This window comes from Oncorhynchus clarkii, chromosome 33 (genome assembly GCF_045791955.1).
Source record: "Oncorhynchus clarkii lewisi isolate Uvic-CL-2024 chromosome 33, UVic_Ocla_1.0, whole genome shotgun sequence".
Taxonomy (NCBI): domain Eukaryota; kingdom Metazoa; phylum Chordata; class Actinopteri; order Salmoniformes; family Salmonidae; genus Oncorhynchus; species Oncorhynchus clarkii.
In genome coordinates this window covers 10,555,375-10,576,728 of record NC_092179.1, presented here as the reverse complement: position 1 = coordinate 10,576,728, position 21,354 = coordinate 10,555,375, and the positions used below count along the sequence as shown (strand labels likewise).

General features: G+C 42.8%; 2 protein-coding genes across 21 annotated transcripts in view; both read left to right on the top strand.

Annotated features, from left to right (window-relative positions):
- The window catches only part of LOC139392516 (non-muscle caldesmon-like), a 55,731-nt gene extending 42,161 nt beyond the window's left edge, over nt 1-13,570 (top strand). For 6 of the 18 annotated variants that reach the window (XR_011629702.1, XR_011629707.1, XR_011629703.1 and 3 more), the window contains 9 exons: nt 491-631; nt 3,462-3,505; nt 3,626-3,701; nt 4,170-4,304; nt 4,516-4,608; nt 6,865-6,933; nt 8,473-8,538; nt 10,259-10,295; nt 11,631-13,570. Coding sequence is in view for 9 of the 18 variants with exons in the window: in XM_071140546.1 (XP_070996647.1) it covers nt 491-631; nt 3,462-3,505; nt 3,626-3,701; nt 4,170-4,304; nt 4,516-4,608; nt 6,865-6,933; nt 10,259-10,295; nt 11,628-11,647 (615 nt within the window). In the remaining 9 variants the exon portion in view is untranslated. Of the gene's footprint in view, nt 1-490; nt 632-3,461; nt 3,506-3,625; nt 3,702-4,169; nt 4,305-4,515; nt 4,609-6,864; nt 6,934-8,472; nt 8,539-10,258; nt 10,296-11,627 lie in introns of all 18 variants that reach the window. The other 12 variants (XM_071140546.1, XM_071140541.1, XM_071140542.1 and 9 more) reach the window with 3 other exon arrangements.
- Nucleotides 13,571-13,746: 176 nt separating this feature from the next.
- LOC139392509 (troponin T, cardiac muscle-like) overlaps nt 13,747-21,354 on the top strand; it is a 13,217-nt gene continuing 5,609 nt past the window's right edge. Inside the window, exons 1-2 of one of the 3 annotated variants that reach the window (XM_071140521.1) lie at nt 13,747-13,957; nt 17,450-17,485. In XM_071140521.1, the coding sequence (XP_070996622.1) occupies nt 17,473-17,485 (13 nt within the window). In that variant the 5' untranslated portion in view covers nt 13,747-13,957; nt 17,450-17,472. Of the gene's footprint in view, nt 13,958-17,449; nt 17,486-20,277; nt 20,299-21,354 lie in introns of those variants that run through there. The other 2 variants (XM_071140522.1, XM_071140523.1) reach the window with 2 other exon arrangements.

Sequence of the window (21,354 nt, the reverse complement as noted above, 5' to 3'; positions counted from 1 at the left end):
CAAATGGTATCCCGTATCCCTATAAACTGGACTAATTTCGATCAGGGCTCTGCGGATACGGCTCTGGTCAAAAGTAGTGCACTTTATAGGGAAATAGGATGCCGTTTCAGACACGGCTTCTGTCATTTCCAGACAAGTCTCAGGTCTGTGCTGTGCTTGGCTTTGAACAATGGGGTTGTCTCATGTTGTGGTGTATAAGAGACTGTTTGGTGTCAGGGCGGGAGAAGCCTGGATATAGTTGGACATCAAATATAAATCGTGTTTCCCTACTGCACTGTACAGTACCAATAAGAAACAGACTGTAATACAGTAACGAACTGTAAAGAGGTATTTTCACTAGAGGAGTAGTGCTTTGATCTATAGACTAGGCCAAAGTTCAATTTAGAGGAAGATACCCGCGATTAGTTATCGTTTGTGTGCGTACATTCCTGGTTGTGCGTGTGTGACCGTTTTAATAACTGAGCGTTCTGCTGTGTTCCGCATCTCCCAGGAGGAGAAGAGGAGGATGAAGGAGGAGATAGAGAGGAGGAGGGCGGAGGCGGCCGAGAAGAGACAGCAGATGGGGGTGGAGACTGTCGACGGAGAGGCCAAACCCTTCAAATGCTTCAGCCCCAGAGGATCCTCCCTCAAGGTCAGTCAACAACTTCTGACCTTTGACCTCTCAGTCACCTCCCTCTGTGTTGTCTGTCTATGACCATGTTCGAATACTGTCACATAGATTTAACCCTGTCATCAATCTAGCAAGTACACTGCAGGGATCCTTAAAGCTACTCAAGTTGTAACAGTTGGCTCCCATATAATAGCTTGTACTTCTTAGTCTTTTTGGTGGCATAATCTCTACCTTCTCTTACTTCACCTCATTCTAGGTAACAGGACAGTTTTGCTAGGAACATTACGGCGTCATTGTTGTTGACAATAAGTGTGTCTGTTCTGTTGTCTTCTGTCTGTGTGAGTTTGTCTGTTGTCTTGCTACTGCGTACAAGGCATGGAAACTGGAAACGCCACAACTTATCACCATAAAGATAATATTTGTCATGGAGTAGTGTGTATAATCAACTTATGTGAATAAACGCTCCAGTGTTGTGGAAATAAACTCCCATGCAGTGAATGTCCATGGGGGTTTTCACTATTCTGCCAGTGGAGAAAATCTAATTACTACAAGTTTAGAAAATACCCATCTCACAGGCTGGACTCACTGAAACCTGCCCTGAAATAGTCTTACTTTGTGTTTATTGTTTTTTTAATAATTTTTGAGGTAATAATCTATTTCCATTTGTTGTCGTTTGTGGTCTGGTCTGTTGGTCAATGTTAACATCCTTCCATTCCTCTCCACAGCTTTACTTTGTCATCATGTTCACTGTAGGTACAGCTGATGGTAGAAGTTGCCCATAGGTTACAGATCTAGGATCAGATTACCCTTCCCCATATCTAAACCTGAACCATTAGGAGAGAGGAATATAAAACCAGACCCTAGATCAGTGTCTATGGGCAACGTTGTTGTTCTACTCATAGCTAATGCGTGTGTGATGCATTGTTCTGAGGTTATACTCATTCCAGTGTCTGTGTTAACATTATTGTTTTACAGTGGAGTGAGTTGTTTACCTTTTTGTTTGATTCAGACTTACACACTAGTCAATTTAATAGTAGTTTGATTTATTTTAGTTGATTCCTCCAGTGTGCTGTTCCTGTAGTTCAAGTCACCATACCGTAGTTGTGACAACATTTCCTGTAGTTCCAGTGTAACGAAGACACAGGAGGACATACTCCGATCCTCTTGTACTATTCCAGAGTAGTGACGTTAGGATGCGACGTTCCAGAAGTATTCCGGAGTAGTGACGTTAGGATGCAACGTTCCAGAAGTATTCCAGAGTAGTGACGTTAGGTTGCAACGTTCCAGACGTATTCCAGAGTAGTGACGTTAGGATGCAACGTTCCAGACGTATTCCAGAGTAGTGACGTTAGGATGCAACGTTCCAGAAGTAGTCCGGAGTAGTGACGTTAGGATGCAGCGTTCCAGACGTAGTCCGGAGTAGTGATGTTAGGATGCAACGTTCCAGACGTATTCCGGAGTAGTGACGTTAGGATGCAACGTTCCAGACGTATTCCGGAGTAGTGACGTTAGGATGCAACGTTCCAGACGTATTCCGGAGTAGTGACGTTAGGATGCAACGTTCCAGACGTATTCCGGAGTAGTGACGTTAGGATGCAACGTTCCAGAAGTATTCCGGAGTAGTGAAGTTAGGATGCAACGTTCCAGAAGTATTCCGGAGTAGTGACGTTAGGATGCAACGTTCCAGAAGTATTCCAGAGTAGTGACGTTAGGATGCAGCGTTCCAGACGTATTCCGGAGTAGTGACGTTAGGATGCAACGTTCCAGAAGTATTCCAGAGTAGTGACGTTAGGATGCAACGTTCCAGAAGTATTCCAGAGTAGTGACGTTAGGATGCAACGTTCCAGACGTATTCCAGAGTAGTGACGTTAGGATGCAACGTTCCAGACGTATTCCAGAGTAGTGACGTTAGGATGCAACGTTCCAGAAGTAGTCCGGAGTAGTGACGTTAGGATGCAACGTTCCAGACGTATTCCGGAGTAGTGACGTTAGGATGCAACGTTCCAGACGTATTCCGGAGTAGTGACGTTAGGATGCAACGTTCGTATTCCAGAGTAGTGACAGTATTCCAGAGTAGTGGCGTGCAATTCCAGACGTATTCCAGAGTAGTGGCGAGTAGTGACGTAGTGACGCTAGGATGCAACGTTCCAGAAGCTCCAAATGGGAGTCAACACAGTTGGCTAGATAAAGAGGGCTGCTCCCTTCAAGAACGTCAGACTCGGAGGATGCAGGAAACCGATTAGGTTAATAGGATTAGTGTACCCGCACTGGAATGGGAGCTCTTTAAAATGTGCTGCTGCAGCCTGAGAATGGGGTATTTCCTGTCGAGAGGAGTATTTTAGCAACACCCACATTCGGTAGCAGAGCTGAGCTAGAGACCAAGCAGGGTCCTTTTTTATTTCATTTTTTAGAGGGAGCGGGGATGGATGATTGTTTTTTTCTTCTTTTCAGGAACGCTCCACCCCCCCCCCCCTCTCAGCCCTGTTGTCGTATATCATAAACAGCAGTCGGAGCGAGGTTCCCACAGAGCAGGGTCTGAAAAAGGCCTGTGCTGCTCTGCTGTCTGCTTTTCCTGGCTGGGTGACAGTAGCTGTAGCTAGTGCTGTGGAGAACAGAACAGTCAGTCACATTGTGTCTCGCTGGGCTAGGAAAAGCCCAGTCTAAACAGGGATGTAATGGGAAAGGTAGAACAGGAGAAAGGAGGAGAAGGAGGGTGCTGCTGTGTTTGGGTGGTGTGTGGGATGTGGGATTACTGTGTGTATTTGGGAGTTGTGTGTGTGTGTGTGTGTGTGTGTGTGTGTGGCTACTGCCTAATAAATGGTGGATGCATAATTCACTGATCTGTCTACAGATTGGTGAAAGGGCAGAGTTTCTGAACAAGTCGGCACAGAAAAGGTGAACAGTCGTTTCCATTTATTGTTTGAATCACAACTGGTGCTCTCAGTGTGAAGTCTTACAGTTCAGTAATAAAATGACCCTTTGGCTAATTCTGTTGTTGTTATATGTTCTGAGCAGCACGGTGAAGACGTCTCACTCTCCTGTCGTCTCTAAGATTGACAACAGACTGGAGCAGTACACCTCTGTTGCGCAGGTCAGAGGTTACGCATCAACACAAATCACCTGACTAGACCTACTGTTACCAATGAGCCCTATGAGAACAATGTGAGAAACATGTTGGAAAGACATCTTGTGTTGACTGGGACTGTATAACTGTTACCATTGCTGATTATCATATCTAGCACATCGAGTATATGTCAATACTGCTCTGAATCGAAAAGCTACAGTACATGCATTAGATAATGCTAATGATACTATACTACAATATGCTTTATTTATAAGCCTACTCTGTATGGCTCCTTTCTCCAGCCCATTTTAAACACAAGTACCAGATATGAAAACGCAAAATTAGACATTTCTCTTCTCTCCTTTGCCAACATCGATCATTCCCCACTCTGAATCCAGCACTAACACAGTCTCCCATTCCCTTTTCTCTCTCTCTCTCTTTCTCTCTCTCTCTCTCTCTCTCGGTCTCTGTCTCTGTGTATATGTATACACACAGAACAAGGATATGCGGTCCCCACGCTCCGGTGCTGTGGACCTGCCAATGGTGACAGATGGGATACGTAACATCAAGACCATGTGGGAGAAAGGCAACGTGTTTAACTCGCCCGGGGGCGGCGGAGGCACGTACAAGGTGGGGACCGGATTAACAACGGGGACTCTGGAACTCCATTTGGGAGCGGTTTGGGAGGAAGTCAGGACCGGGGAGGGGGGGGGCTGAGAGAGAGGAAGGGGTTTCACTGCCACTTCCTGTTCATCCCCGATGACGAGCTGCCCAGGGCGTTCTGCTGAAGTTGAACTTTGTCCTTTGTCTTTTTTTTTTCTGTTCCCCCCTCTCCACACAGGAAGCAGCTGGGATGAAGATAGGTGTGGCGGGCCGCATCAACGACTGGCTGAATAAAACCCCCGAGAGCAAAACGCCGGGAGGAAGGCCCGCGGTAGGTCGTCTCCACGGCCACCACTTACTGTACAGTGCTTTTGTCCTCTTTGCACCTCATCTAATCCTTAATTGAGATGAACCTTTTTCAAGGGAGACAGCGAACAGACACTCATTATGAAACATACTATAAGTGCGGCCCCCAACTCTGTGTTGCACTTCGGCTGTAGTATAAGCGAGTATTCATCAGACCAGACTTAAGCTCATTTGACACGACTGTGGGAAGCGTTGGAGTCAACATGGGCCAGCATCCCTGTAGAACGCTTTCGACACCTCGTAGAGTCCATGCCCGGATGAATTGAGGCTGTTCTGAGGGCAACTCAATATTAGGAAGGTGTTCCTTAATGTTTTATACAGTATTTACTAATAGTTTTGAGAAGCGCTGTTAGCTACCATGTATTTTTTTGTATATGAATTAATAATTGCCTGCAAATAATGGTTGTAAGTAGTAGTAAGATGATGTGCCGTGTTGGGAGAAAATAGTCTAGCGTCACCCAGGGAATTTGAAATACAAATCATAGCAAAGTGGATGAGTTATAACCATGAAGTCATGAAGGGAAAAAAACACACAGCACTTAACAGCAGTCATTTATTTGTGTTGTAAAAGCACATATCACATATTGTCAGAGTACGTATTAGTTTTAATATGAAATGTGGCACGGTTCCTACCATGGATCACATGCAGGTTATCAGAAGGACTTAGCGATTTAGTCAGACAGGCTGCTTCCCATGCTGGGCTGCGTGGATGCATTCCAACATACCAGTGATTCGTCTCAAATGGCACCCTAATCCCTACGTAGTGCACTACTTTTGACCAGGGCCCATATTCCGCATTTATCCCATTATTTTACCCAAAAGGCTCAGGCTTTTCTGTTTCTATCTACGCGGGCCCGGCACCCGTGTCTCACTGAGTCATGGCTATGGTGAACCTGCTTTAATTAAAAGCAACAGTCTTGAATGATGCAACGGTCGTCTTTAGGCGGCAGGTAGCCTCGTGGTCAAGAGTGTTGGGCCACTCACCAAAATGTCACTGGTCTGAATCCCTGAGCTGACTAGGTGAAAAATCTGATGTTCCCTTGAACAGGGAACTTAACCCTAATTGCTCTTAACCCTTAATGACTCAAATGTAGGGTCACACTGATGATAACTCAAGACCTGACATGAACATAAAACACTGGCGCCCCGCTGGTGTGGGGGTAAGTCTCAATGGAAAAGCGCTTGTAGAGTACTCCATAATGCTCTGATCAAAAATAGTGCATGGAATAAGGGTGCCATTTTGAATGCACTCCAGTCCCTTAATCACTGTGGTCCACTCCTGGACTATATTTCATCTTCAGACAGTGCTTATTTTAAGACGTTCAGGCACCCAGACCTGTTTTCGAATAGATGCACAGATATGAATGCAAACTTACATACATACGGTAGCCACTGCCATAACCACTGCAGGAGTCATCGACCATGGTGGCGTAGTGATACGCCATGTGGCCGCTAGAGGGCCGTTGCCATGGTGACGCGGCGTTGAGAAGAAGTGGTGCAGAAGGTCCGGGCGTTGTGAGTGGTGTGGTGTGGCTGGTTATACGGTCGGTAACTTGATACCTGCTGCCGACCTTTGACGTGTAGCTTTTTAAACCGCTATGAACCCCTGTAGTTTTGCATGGACGTTAAAAGTAACTGTCTCTTAAATAATTTCCGTAAAAGACTTGATTGATGAATCGTGATCGCTCTCCGATATAGATTCTGATATGGGTGACTGACTTGCTCTCTGGGAACGTTTGCTCTGGTCTGCCTCTCTGCCTGCTGACAAATGATGTCTTGAAGTGACTGCAACACCTGTGTCTCCCTCTTGTGGTTAAACGGAGCATAACACAATTGCATTTCTGAAATAAATATTTTACTGACTGTCGCTCTTTCTTCTGTCTTCTTTCCTTTAGAAGCTTCTTCCATTCTTCAATCTGACTGTTTCTCATTTCCTCTGCGAGATCAGCACCTCTGCCTGGTAGTCCTTCTCTGTCTTTTTTTCCTTCTTCTTCTTCCCGCTGGACTTCTCTTTCTGCCTCCTCTCCTCTCATCCCTTTTCTCAGCACCTCAGGTATTGTAAAGTAATACAACCCCACTGTTGACGCATTTCTGTTTCCTCAACTCAAATACTGCAGCCATTGTTGGAATTGTGTGTCTTGAATATGAGTTGACGAGGACTACAGACACTGATGCACCCCCCCCCCCTTCCTTTTTCCATCCCTCCCGTCTCTCTCTGCAGGATCTGAAGCCAGGGGATGTGACTAACAAGAGAAGTCTGTGGGAAAACAAGGGATCCTCCCCAGCCAAGGTAACCTGGCCCACCTGAACTCTTCGTAGTACACACACACACACACACACACACTCTTAGGGAAAAAAAGGTACTATCTAGAACCTTGAAGGGTTCTTCAGCTGTCCCAATAGGAGAACCCTTTGAAGAACCCTTTTTAATTCTAGGTAGAACCTATTTGGTTCCAGATAGAACCTTTTGGGGTTTTGGAAAGGGTTTTCCTATGGGGACAGCCGAAGAACCCTTTTGGAACCCTTTTTCCTAAGAGTGTACACACACATACATAAACACACATGCATAAACACACATACCTGAGTTTAGACCATGGCTAATGCCATGAAGAATGTACACTGAACAAAAATATTAACGCAACATGTAAAGTGTTGTTCCCATGTTTCATGAATTGAAATAAAACATCCCAGAAATGTTCCATAGCAACAAAAAGTGTATTTCTCTCAAATGTTATCTCACAAATGTGTTTACATCGCTGCTAGCGAGTGTTTCTCCTTTGCCAAGATAATCCATCCACCTGACAGATGTGGCATATCAAGAAGCTGATTAAACTGCATTATCATTCACACAGGTGCCCCTTGTGCTGGGGACAATAAAAGGCCACTCTAAAATGTGCAATTTTGTCACACAACACATTGCCACAGATGTCTCAAATTTTGAGGGAGCATACATTTGGCATGCTGACTGCAGGAATGCACACCAGAGCTGTTACCAGAGAATTTAATGTTAATTTCTCTACCATAAGCCGCCTTCGTCATTTTAGAGAATTTGGCAGTATGTCCAACTGGCCTCAACCGCAGACCACGTGTATGGCATTGTGTGGGTGAGCGGTTTGCTGATGTCAATGTTGGAAACAGACTGCCCCATGGGGGCGGTGGGGTTTATGGTATGGGCAGGCTTAAGCTACGGATGACTAACACAATTGCATTTTATCGATGGCAATTTGAATGCACAGAAATACCGTGACGAGATCCTGAGCCCCTTTTAAAGTATCTGTGACTAACAGATGCATATCTGTATTCCCAGTCATGTGAAATCCATAGATTAGGGCATAATGAATTTATTTCAATTGACTGATTTCCTCATATGAAGTGTAACTCAGTAAAATCTTTGAAATTCCTGCTTGTTGCGTTTTATATTTTTGTTTAGTATAGTTACAGATATGCAAAAAGTTAGCAAAAATCCAAAAAATTACTGGAATTTGTACCATCATACTTTCTCACACAACTGTGTCCCAAATGGCACCCTACTCCCTACACAGAGCACTTTTAAAAAAAAAAAACGTTTTACTACAGCCCTATGGGTCTTGGTCTAAAGTAGTGCACTACATATGGTGTAAGGTGCCAATTGGGACACACACAGTATACTCCCCAGTACATTCGCATGATGTCACACAACAACAGTACACCTAAAAGTATACCTGGGGAGTGTTTTGAGGCCTTTGAGGCCCTGTAGTATTCATCTGCTAGCTAATAATATCATATGATGTACATTTGCCAGCTAGGGGGATAACAACGGCTTGTTGCTTTGTCTTGTTTCTGTTTGAAGAGCTCTGAAGAAGAGCTCTCTTAGCTAGTTGACTTCACCGTTAACTAGTCTGGAAACCCTGGAGAGGTAAAGATGTTTTAAAGATGTCAACTTCGCTGCACTGATATTATCACTGGAATGACCTCAGTCTACTACGATGTCAGGTCTTCTTCTCTTTTATTGGTAAAAATCACACTCTGGCCTGGTCCCAGATCTGTTTGTAACAATGACAATAGGAGCTGGCAAGTCAGCACAAACAGATCTGGAAACAGCTGCACTGTAAATAGAGGTCCCTGTTAAGGGCCATGTGTTGTGCTATTGCTATTCTATAGGTAATTAGAGCCTCAAGTGCCTTTCACAAAACGGCTGTTCTATATTTTTTTCCAGCCTCTCATTTCTATGCCTCTCTTGACACAGCAGCAGCCATGCTTCCTGTATAGTCCTTTCTACTTTGCTCTATATTTCAATTCATGTTGTTGTAGAAGTACACTTCATTTTACACATAACTCTGGCCTTGCTAGCAGAACTATTACTTGCTACTGTATGTGTGGGTCCTTTTAACCACATTCTGAACAGGCAATTGTAAGGACAGCTATCTCCAACCTCTACTGTGACCCTTGTAATACAGGACCCCATGGCGCTCCAATGACCACAGTGTTGGCCACAACCCCACCATGTGGCCTCTGTTATTTACGAGGAAGATATTTCACCGATAAAAGACACAATAATGATATTTATTTATGGAATGGCTCTAAATTTGTCCCCTGGAGCAGAGAGGCTTGTGAAATAGGCCTTGCTCTGCAGTCTCCCGATAGCTGAACACACAGACCGAGTATAGCAACCTGCCAGCAGTGCAGTCCAATCCTGTGGCGAGCCACATAGAGCTGGAGGGGCACTAGACTGCTGGTTAGTGCTGACGTAAACCAGGCGTGGAGCTGGGGAAGGTAGGGGGCTGGCGGTTATGAGCTGTGTTATTAACTAACCACACATTGTGGTGATGTCAGGAGAGCTGTATGAGGGGATAGGGGGCGTAGGGGCCTGATGGGCTTGGGATGAGTTTATGGAAGCGGGCGGAGTATCGGTGTTTGCGTCCAGAATGGCCCTGGTCAAAATTAGTGCACACTGTAGCGAATAGGATGATATTTGCGACACAGACAGGACAGTGTTACCACAGGGAACTGTGGGAGATGTCGTCCACGAACCACCACGACCAGGCTTTACTGGATAGACTTAGTGTGGTTGTGTGTTTTTTGTAGATGCAGGGTTTGGATGTGTTGGGCAGGATGTTCATGTTGTTTCCCAATTCCCCCGATTGGCTGGAATAATCTTCTTGGTTCGGGCAGGTAGCCTAGTGGTTAGGGCGTTGGACTAGTAACTGAAAGGTTGCAAGATCGAATCCCTGAGCTGACGAGGTAAAAAAAAATCTGTCGTTCTGCCCCTGAACAAGGCAGTTAACCCACTGTTCCTAGGCTGTCATTGTAAATAAGAATTTGTCCTTAACTGACTTGCCTACTTAAATAAATAAAAAAAAAAATATATATATATTTTTTAAATGCACCCTGTCTCAAACCTCTCTGTCTCAAACTGAAGGCCCTAAAAAGAATGGAAATCATTCTCAAATTAACATAAAACCTTCCTTATTAATGTAGAAGAGATCAATTTGGTCGAACCACAGCCTGAGATTGAAAGGTTCCAGTGCACACAGTATCTCTCAGGGTATGGCAGCATTGACTAAATGGACTGTTGAAGTGACTGCTACCTCAGATGACTTTCTCTCTGACTTTTCTCTCCATCTATCTTCTCTCAGGTGACTGGTAGAGGGGAGAATAAATCTGTTGCCAATGGTGAGTCCATTCTGTTACCATAACCAACATAGTTTTAAGGCTTATGCGGAGGTCAAAGTTGACTGACTGTGTGTGTATCTGTGCCCATCTTGTTTGGGCCTATGCATGTCTTTGTATCTACAATAGTCATAAGTCTGCTCTACTGACAATACCCACCCAGAGCCTGTTGTAATTTACGACCATGTGGCCCAGCAGCACCCATAACTCCCTCCCTTCCTTCCCCAGCTCCCATAACTCCTTCCCTCCCTCCCTATAACACCATCGCCCCTGGGACCTGGTGCCAGCTGTAAATCATCTCTGTTTGCTGTTTGGCTCTCTGGCAAATGGCGGTTTCAGATGCCACTTTCGCATTGTGTTCTATTTCCAAAGTGGCCTGCCCACCACGACTCTTTTGTCCCAGTAGAGAGAACTGGCCTTCAGGGATGTCGGGCGTGTCTGTGAAATGTGTCGTTTGTCCAACCCCCCCCTCATCCTCAACCCCCTCCTTACCCCGACATGGATTCTATTGTTGGGGTCGGACCTTCCAGGCTGTGAACAAATTAACAGCTGTTGGGTTGACACACTACTAGCTCGTGTGGTGGAAGATTATCACGCCATACACCTAATTTTGTCAGGGGCTAGCAGAGGAGAGGCAAACGTAATGTAACAAGCTCACTTCACCGTTCAGGCAAGGTGTGGTTCCATATTTGGTGCATTCTGAAAATCTCGACCCCAGACAATCTGTGTCTCTCTCTACTTTTAATGGTTAATGTGTAAAGTAGAGCGAGACGCTTGAAATAGCTACACACATCCAACGTTTCTCGACACACACACACACACACACACACCTTGTATTCACTCCCCCTCTTTGTTGTCGCTGAGAGAAGGGAAAATGACAACATGGCAGGAGTCAGTTATATAAATGTCAGTAGAGACGAGTAGGCAGGCAGGGACCTCAGAGGCCTCTGACACTACATCAAACAGCATGCAACAACCCCAGTCTCATGCAGAAAGGCCTGCTTGACTGTTTTTCCCTGAGGGCTCTAGTCATACTGCAAAGACTTAACACCAGATCAAGATTACTACCAAGACCGAGGTCTCTTTAGCTGGCTAAATTTGACTGACTGTGTGTGTAAAGGCATAATGGTTTTGTCCTTCGGCTAGACATCCTACACCTCTTTCTAATAGTTAAATAAAGGTTAAATTATAAATAGTTTTTTTTTTTATGTAAAAAGTATGTGTGGGTAGGTGGATGGATGCGTGGGTCTAACCCATCTGAAATGGGTTAGAGGTTAGAGTATTCAACTCTTAGATTTTGACTGTAGCTCTGATAGACTTGTCTCTGTCCCTCAGCAGGTATGGGACACGAATGATACGAAGAGCTTCTTCTGAAGGCTGGTGGGGACCAAGACAATCCAAGACTCTTCCTTTTTCTATGTGTATTATACCAAAACAATATGATCACCACCCTGAGGGAACCCAAGGAATGGAGAGAAACAGGAGATTTTATTTAAGAAGCACTGTACTGAAACGAATAGCCACCATCTCGTATCTACAGTGTAGTGCCTTTGCACAACGAATTTGCTATGATTTACTTTCTCAACAAACAAAATAATATGCTGTGAAATGTGGATGTTTTTATGATATGGTCATTTGTTTTATATGTAATAAGAAAAAACTTGCAGAATAATTTTTAAAAAAATTGAGATTAGATGTATTTCCCATACGCTCTTCAGTACGTGTGTACTTTTGATATAGTAGAGACATGTTTTTTAATGAGGTTTCCAGTTCCACAATCATCTCCGTGTTCCAAAGAGAGATATCTACCATCAATGCTCTGTCCATGTCGTCCATCTCACTTCTTTTTTTTATTTATATTTAAAGCAAAGCTTCACACACAGCTTATTTTATTCATGTTCACCAGTTCAGGAGAGAGATTATAAGCACTCCGTAGATTTGGCTTATTTCACTTTATTTTGTCTTACCGATAGTGCAACAACGGTCTGAGTTCATGTGTGTTAGCACAGAAGTACACGTCGTTATGAATATATTACTCTGTATCTTCTATTACAGCTTTATACTCAAGATTTTGTTTCGCTTTTGTACTCTAAAATTAAATGACTACCAACCGACAAGAGGCAATGAAAGGCAGTGCAAGCAACTAAAGGAAAGTTGTATATTAAGACGGCTATTATAACGTTTATTATCCTCGTTTCAATTTATTTATGTTTTTTTGTTTTTTTTACGTGTTTTGTCATTGGCTGTTTTTGTGGCTTTTGTACCTGCTGTTTTGAATCTCTAAATTCACTTTGTTCAACTTTCAAACAACCCATAATGCAGCAGGTGTACTTAAGAGTTACATCGTCATTTTAGGGACTCTCTGACCCACAACATTCCACACCACTAAGCACGCCGCCGGGCTTATTCACATGCATGCTCCAATGGCTTCTATCCAGGATGTTAAGGACCTCCGCGTTGTCAGTGAGGTTGTCTGAATATAGCAGGCCAGATACACATTTATACACCGTGCCTGTACCTTGAGACGGCATCGGTTTTAAGCCGTATGCCGCCTTGCCATTTAAGCCCAAATCCCATGTACTAATAACTATAGGACTCTGGAAGAAGGGAAAGTGCACATTTAGATGTGGACAATGATCGAGGATTGAATCAGTCAACAGAAGACACATTTTGACTCCAGACGACAATTGCGCTTGACGCTTGTTTTGAGTTTTCTTAAAGTTGCATTTGCGGTATGTAAGATCGTGTTTCCAGCACAAATCCTTTACATCCAAAATGGTCTCAAGGCCTTGTTGTTGCAGGCACCGAATAAACTGTACCTTCCACTTTGCCAACTCAGTTTGACTTCAGCTGTTTCTTTCTTCTTCTTCTTCTCTTACCGTTTCATTATTGAGGTTTATGCGTTTCACGTTTCGCTCATTCATTTTGCATGACATGCTTTGTTGATCTGGGTATTAAATAAAGGTTATCAGGGGCATTGAAAGATTGTTCTGTGTAAACCTTGACAATCACATGCCATGACTCCTTAGAACTACAAGCAATGGAGTCTGACCCAAAATATATGGCATTATTTAACATTGCTGTTATTTCATATTTGGGTAATGTTGCTTTTTATTTCAAACACCCTCATTTATTGTGTAGAGTTAACTATGCAAGGCACACTATCTGCGGTTTCAGATCAAACTTTGTGATGGGAGTGGGTAGTTTCCTACAGAATAAATGTTCTGAAATATTTGTACCGCTGACTCAACAACCGCAATAAAGAGATATAAATTGTTCCAATTTGTCTAGTTTATTTTCCTCTTTCTCTCTAACACTGAACTCACAATATCATTGGCTGCTTAGACCGTTCAACCTCTACCTATCTTGGAACTCGGAACCAAATGAATGTTAAAAGTCTGTGTGAGTATGACATTACATGACTATATCTATTAGATCAAGTCGTTGTTCCTCCTTTAATGGTTGAGAGATATACTAGGCTTTCTCTAGCTCCAGCAATAGACTTCACTGCCCTAGCCAATCAGAGATAAGAGGTGGTGACATTGGTGGCAGGGCTGTATTATGGGAGCCTTAAGAGTCTCATTGAACTTGTCTGTTTCTGGATCTCAACGAATAAGACCGGCCCAGCACTACTTTACCATCTCTCTTCCCCGTGGGGTTTGGAGGTAAGGCTATTAACTGTGACCCCTGACTTGACTGTGTGATGGTAACACTTTACGGGGATGCGTGCATGCATGAATGCCTGCTCTGAGGCTGGACCTATGCCTCATAACCCATGTCAATCCGGGCACTGGGGATGTGGAATAAATGTTCTCTGGGCAAGAGGGACCATATCATATATTTTTTTTGCATTCACAAATGCTGAACTAATACATTTCAGGCACTGCCAGAGAGAAAAGTTTATGGATTCTGGGTTTTTTTTCTCCATTTGTTTGATTTGCTTCTCATGGCTCAGACTGGACAGAGACAGACTGTCAGTGGGCGCTAAGCTCGTCCTCTGTAGGGGGAACTGGGTGTTAGCATGCTTTGGGCTTTGACTTAATGCTGAAAGCGGCACCCGCAACATTCCTGCCACTGTCAGACCATGTTATTCCAGCGATCGAGCCAGGATCCAATACTGACCACACACATTAAAGCAAAACACATTTAATTCCACAGGGAAACAAGTCTCATCGCCTGTGAATTCTCGGTGGATTTCAGTTAATACGTTTTCAGACACAGCTCTTTAAACAGATGGTCTATATTCTACTTCACACCTCTCTTAGCTGGAGTTCTCTGTTGTAGCTATTTGGGGGTCGGACTGGGACACTTGTCCTCAACTGAATTGAAAGTCTGTGTTAAAGAGCTACACTGTAGGCTAGCTACTTCAGTCCAAATGTATGTTATGCATAGGAGTGTGTCCCAAATACACTTCACATGAACTGGCATGTAAGGTCAGACGGTGGGCACAGGAAGGGACAGAAAAGGGGTTAGGGAAGGAGGGAGGGATGGGTGAGGTGAGGGGTAATGGTTTTCTAATCCAGGTCTCTAGGGTTGCTTCAGTTTTTACCTTCATGGCAAATATGGTCAATGTTAAGATTGACTCCCATCTCCTCTGATAGTTTCATAATGGGATCATCTTGGGAATGTAATGCATGTTGCTAAAAAGCTGTGGAGTTGATGGGTGTTGTATGTAAAGCTCTAGATGGCTGGCCAACCCCTGTTGTCCAAAATAAGCTGGCCTTGACTGGCATGTTATTCATTGATTTACTGTGTGTGTGAGTACGAGCACGCAGGCACTCAATAAGCTCAGCCAACTTCATTGTCTGGAAGAGCACCTAACACCTGCTGATGATCTGTGCTTTATCATGGTTAAAAATAACCCCTCTGTATATCAACGGAGTGACACTAGTTTTATGATCTGACGATTGGTCTTTCAAACGGAAAGGTGTCATCTCAAATGATTCATCCACACAATAGCATTCTGACATTTGTTAGTTAAATATAGGACTATATAACCTCAGGAATCTGTTCCTGTCTGTAAAGGTAATGATAACCTTCAGGTTGTCCCTAAAATGCCCCGAATGTGGTATGACAAGGCCATCAGCTTGAAATAATAAGTTGGAGTTGAATTAAAGGGACAGTACATATCTGGGAGATATCTGCTATTCCTTAGCACATGTGCAACGTGTTCACCTTCTGCTTCTAGAATAGAGTAAACACATTTAGTGCACTGATTTACGATTGGGATGGCAGGGCAGTGGTTGTAAAGAATGAAATAAAAAAGTTGAATTTACTGTTATCTGTTTGCCTTAAACTGGAAATCTATAAACAAAGTATTGGAAAGTAACAGTGCATTTTAGTGCCTGGTGCAAAAATGCTTAAATGTGGCCCTCAAAGTGTCCATTGCAGTCCCAGTCCCAGTGTAATGGTTAGTGTGTTATCCTGACTATAGAGCAGAGAGGAGAGGCCCTCCATGCCAAGAGGAAATGGCTGAGGATTAGTCTTGGAGCTGTTTAGAGATGGGGGCCTCAGGGCAGCCAGTGCCAGTGGTGAAAGAACACCACATACGCTACTGTTCAAAAGTTTGGGGTCACTTAGAAATGTCCTTGTTTTTGAAAGAAAAGCAAAATTTTTTGTCCATTAAAATAACATCAAATTGTTGTAAATGACTATTGTAGCTGGAAACAGCTGATTTTTTATGGAATATCTACATAGGCGTACAGAGGCCCATTATCAGTAACCATCACTCCTGTGTTCCAATGGCACGTTAGCTAATCCAAGTTTATCATTTTAAAAGGCTAATTGATCATTAGAAAACCCTTTTGCGATTATGTTAGACCAGCTGAAAACTGTTGTCCTGATTAAAGAAGCAAGAAAACTGGCCTTCTTTAGACTAGTTGAGTATCTGGAGCATCAGCATTTGTGGGTTCGATTACAAGTACATTAGAGTGTCTAGTTTGAGAAACAGATGCCTCACAAGTCTTCAACTGGCAGCTTCATTAAACAGTACTCGCAAAACACCAGTCTCAACGTCAACAGTGAAGATGCGACTCCGGGATGCTGGCCTTCTAGGCAGAGTTCCTCTGTCCAGTGTCTGGGTTCTTTTGCCCATCTTAATCTTTTATTTTTATTGGCCAGTCTGAGATATGGCTTTTTCTTTGCAACTCTGCCGAGAGGGCCGCATCCTGGAGTCGTCACTTTACTGTTGACGTTGAGGCTGCTGTTTTGCGAGTACTATTTAATGAAGCTGCCAGTTGAGGACTAGTGAGGCGTCCTCTAACTCAGTTGTGCACCGGGGCCTCCCACTCTTTCTATTCTGGTTAGGGCCAGTTTGTGCTGTTCTGTGAAGGGAGTAGTACACAGTGTTGTATGAGCTCTTCAGTTTCTTGGCAATTTCTAACATGGAATAGCCTTCATTTCTCAGAACAAGAATAGACTGACGAGTTTCAGAAGAAAGGTCTTTGTTTCTGGCCACTTTGAGCCTGTAATCAAACCCACAAATGCTGATGCTCCAGATCCTCAACTAGTCTTCTTTAATCAGGACAACAGTTTTCAGCTGTGCTAACATAATTGCAAAAGGGTTTTCTAATGAACAATTATCCTTTTAAAATGATAAACTTGGTTTAGCTAACACAACGTGCCATTGGAACACAGGAGTGATGGTTTCTGATAATGGGCCTCTGTACACCTATGTAGATATTCCATTAAATATCAGCCGTTTCCAGCTACAGTAGTCATTTACAACATTAATCATGTCTACACTGTAATGGACAAAAAATTTGCTTTTCTTTCAAAAACAAGGACATTTCTAAGTGACCCCAAACCTTTGAACGGTAGCATACATGTACATAGACTCCACTCAAACACATCAGATATTACTGTACTGTGCATCTCTATTTGCCACGGATGTAAAATGTTACTAGGTCTGAGTGGGTTTAAAACGGTCCCTATTCCTTATCTAGTGCACTAGAGCCCTGGTTAAAAGTAGTGCACTATATCAGGAGTAGGGTGCCATTTTAGACACAGATTTGTGTGGGGAGGAAAGATTCAAAGGGTTCGGTCTTTATCAAGTATTTCTGCAATCCATCCATGCCCCTGTCACCACTCTATTCCTTCCCCCCTGCGCTTATTTGTGTGAAACAGAAAACCTCAGTACTCTTGTCTCTCATGTCCAGGTAATCCAATCTAAACATGGCAGATGAAGAAAATGAGTAAGTGTCGCCTATTTATCTTTGTCATCTCAGAAACTATAGAAATGACAGCCAGTGTATCTAGTGATGAAAATGTTATCCAAAACAATGTCTTCCAACAAAATGTCTCATGTTTTTATGTTTGTTTTCTTTTCAGGGAGGAAGGTACAGTAAGACTTTAAGAATGTATTATTACTTTTTGACTGAACAAGATATGCTTCAAGCCACTGTACGCTGAGTGTACAAAACATTAGGAACACCTGCTCTTTCCATGACATAGATTGACCAGGTGAATCCAGGTGAAAACCTATGATCCTTAATTGATGTCCCCTATTAAATACACTGCAATCAGTGTAGATGAAGGGACAGGTTAAAGAAGGATTTTTAAGCCTTGCGACAATTGAGAGATGTGTGTGTGCAATTTACAGGGTGAATGGGCCAGACAAGATATTTTGAAACGGGGCATGGTAATAGGGGCCAGGCGCACCAGTTTGAGAATGTCAAGAACTGCAACACTGCTGTTTTTTTTCACGCTCAACAGTTTCTCGTGTGTATCAAAAATGGTCCACCACCCAAAGGACATCCAGCCAACATGACACAACTGTGGGAAGCATCCCTGTGGAACGCTTTCGACACCTTGTAGAGTCCATGCCCCGGCAAATCGAGGCTGTTCAGAGGGGAAAAGGGGTTTACAACTCAATATTAGGAAGGTGTTCCTAATGTTTTGTACACTCAATTGCACATATGATAAGATTAAGATTGACTATATTAGCTATATTGCTGAGCTGACTTCACCTATGTCTGCGCAGTCGCAGAAACCCCCGCAGAGGAAAGTATTAGCTTTGCATGGCTCCGTGCGTTACTTGGACATTGTTTGATGGAGCGCATGATATATATATATACTGTAGGAAGTCTATTGTGCTTCTTGTGTCATTGTCAAAGCCTGTCATAGGCCATTCGTTACTGTTTACACTCAAATTCTCCGTGAATTTCAAAAAAAGCATGCTTCGTGTACCTGATCAAAATACACACGTTAAGTGAGATCTTTTTCACGTGAAATTTAAAATGCTATGTCTACGTTTTGTCTGTCAAGATAAGCATGTGGAATTTGCATATCATTTGTATACTGATTTCCTACCCTTCTGTCTCTGTGGTGTATGCTTACATCGACATCCAATTCATGAGAATGAGACGTATACCCTTTTCTTGCGTCCATCTCCATAGACAGTGTTGTTCACTCCAGAATGATTCTCAATGTTCTGACAAAGGTTGCATGACATGTTTGTATGTACTGTATGGAAATCACGCTGATACTGAAGCAGATTTAAACAATTGGATCCAATCTGATCCTTATGTATGAAAATGACTTTCATACCAGTTTGATGGTGTAATAAACAGTTTGCCTTGATCTTATCGTAGAAGTGGCCCCGACGACAGATCTAGGATAAGATCACCCAACCCCAATTCTAAACCACAATCATTATTATCCTTAAACAATATCTGAGCCTAGGTCAGTGGTTAGGGCCAACTTCTACCAACTCATTGCTTTATATAGAACCACTAATCAATCTTCTGTCCACTCATCAGTCGAGGTTGAAGTCCCAGCAGAGGAAGGTAAAGCTTCCCATGTGCTGTGAACTGCATGGAAACAGATCTATATATTATCAAGATACGAATATTGTACAGCTAGAGATTCAGTTTTCTTCAGGGTTGAAATCATCTATATTCCTAGGTCATACATACCAGTTTCATAAAATGCATTGTAACATTTTGCCTCTAGTCACTGGTACCTTCATTTCAGGCGGCATACAGTATTCCTATAGTTAGCGCTGCCTTCATGATTTTGGCTGTATTAATGATGAACAAAACAATGCGCTTTATTCATATGTCTGATGTCCTTACAATAGAGGCTGCTCCTGCAGAGGAAGGTCATGTCCTTCAATGCTTCATATGTAGAGATTCTGCATGCTAATACACATGTAATATACCCCACATACAAGTTATATACTGTACCCAAATAGGTTACATTTAGAAACATTTAGAAAAATATTTTGGTTTTGTAGTCAATCAAGTTGAAAGCAGATGTCTAGCAGATATATATATAACATCTCTCGTCATGGAGATGCAAAATAATATTGGCTTCCTAATCAGTGCAAAGACTGTATTTCTCTCTGCCTTATTGTCTCTGCCTTAGCATAACAGTGGCTGACACTAAACAAACGTATGCTTTTAGCTATAACAGAACCTGCCCCAGAACCTGTAGAAGGTAAAGCTTTTCTTGGCTATTATTATTATTATTATTATTATTGGCTACCTACCAAAAAAGTTATCATCTTTATCAAAGGGATAGTTAAGTGATTTATCTGCAGTATATCTAAATATGTACAATTGCTGAACTATCCCGTTTTCAAGTCATTTGCTTCACTCATTGCAAATTCACTAATCAACGACATGACTTTTACCACAGAACCTGCCTCTGCAGTTGTAGGTAAATAAACCGTGTCATGGCTTGATATGCTTCTTGTTTTTGCACATTATTATTATGATTGAATGATAATAATAATTGATCCCCTTGCTAATCCTTCCCTACCGTTACCATAGAGACCACACTAGACGTAGAACCAGGTGACGCTTTCTTGCTTTTCACATTAAATATCACTGCTGCACGTTAGGATGCACCCTAGCTACGGCATCATGATTAGACTTTTCTTTTCCGTCTTGCCAGAGATAAGTGTTTAGAGTAAGTCTGTCTTGTTTGCTTCAAGCTTTATTCACATACTAATATTGTATCTTCACTATAGAACCAGAGCCAGAACCAGAGTCAGAAGTAGAAGGTAAAGGCCATTTTTGCTTTACCATGGTCTTTAGTTTCTAGTATATATGTATATTTGTGCTAATAGTACACATTCACTAATGCCAGTGAAGTAATCGAAGACACATGAGCAATTGGCATTATATTAATGTAGCATACAGTACATACGCATTTTCACAACACTGGCTGAGTTATTTTTATTTATATATATATATTATAATATATATTATTGTTCTCGACCTCATATTTTTACACTCAACTGATCCACTCCTCGTTCTCTTAACCTTACAAAAGAGCCCACTGCAGTAGAAGGTCATTTTGATATTTCACCTCGACATTACGAAGTTTTCCCCTGCATAGATTATACCTTCTATCTGCAGTAGTAACATAATATATTAACTAGGCACGACAGCAGCATGCAGCTAATCTGTCCCACGGGTGCTGTCAAAGCCGCAACAAAATATTAGTAGTAGAAGTAGAAGTAGAAGATAGTAGAAGATAAACGCGTTTCTTGGCTTCAAATTCACTTAGTTTGAGCTGCATTTGATATCCCAGATGTGTGCATGTCATAAACTGTATTATATACTGAGCCCTGAACCCTGAATGCTCATTGGCTAACAGCCGTGGTATATCAGACCTTATACCACGGGTATGACAAAACGTGTATTTTTACTGCTCTAATTATGTTGGTAACCAGTTTATAATAGCAATAAGGCACCTCGGGGGGGTTGTGGTATATTGCCAATATACCACGGCTAAGGGCTGTGTCCAGGCACAAAACAGCCCTTAGTGGTGATATATTGGCCATATACCACACCCCCTTGGGGCCTTATTGCTTAAATAGCACACCTTTCACTGGTACCATTTGGGCCCCTTTAGCATACCCAGCGAACAAACGTATCATATTGATAACCCCCATTACTGATTCATTTGTACTGATTCAATACCAATAGACCTTTACAGCATGTGTTTTTACAACGTCATATTCTCACACGTCACTGATCCACACTTCAGTCTTATCGACTACTAAACGAATCCTTCTCATGTCCCTCACATAGAAACGCCTGCAGGAGAAGGT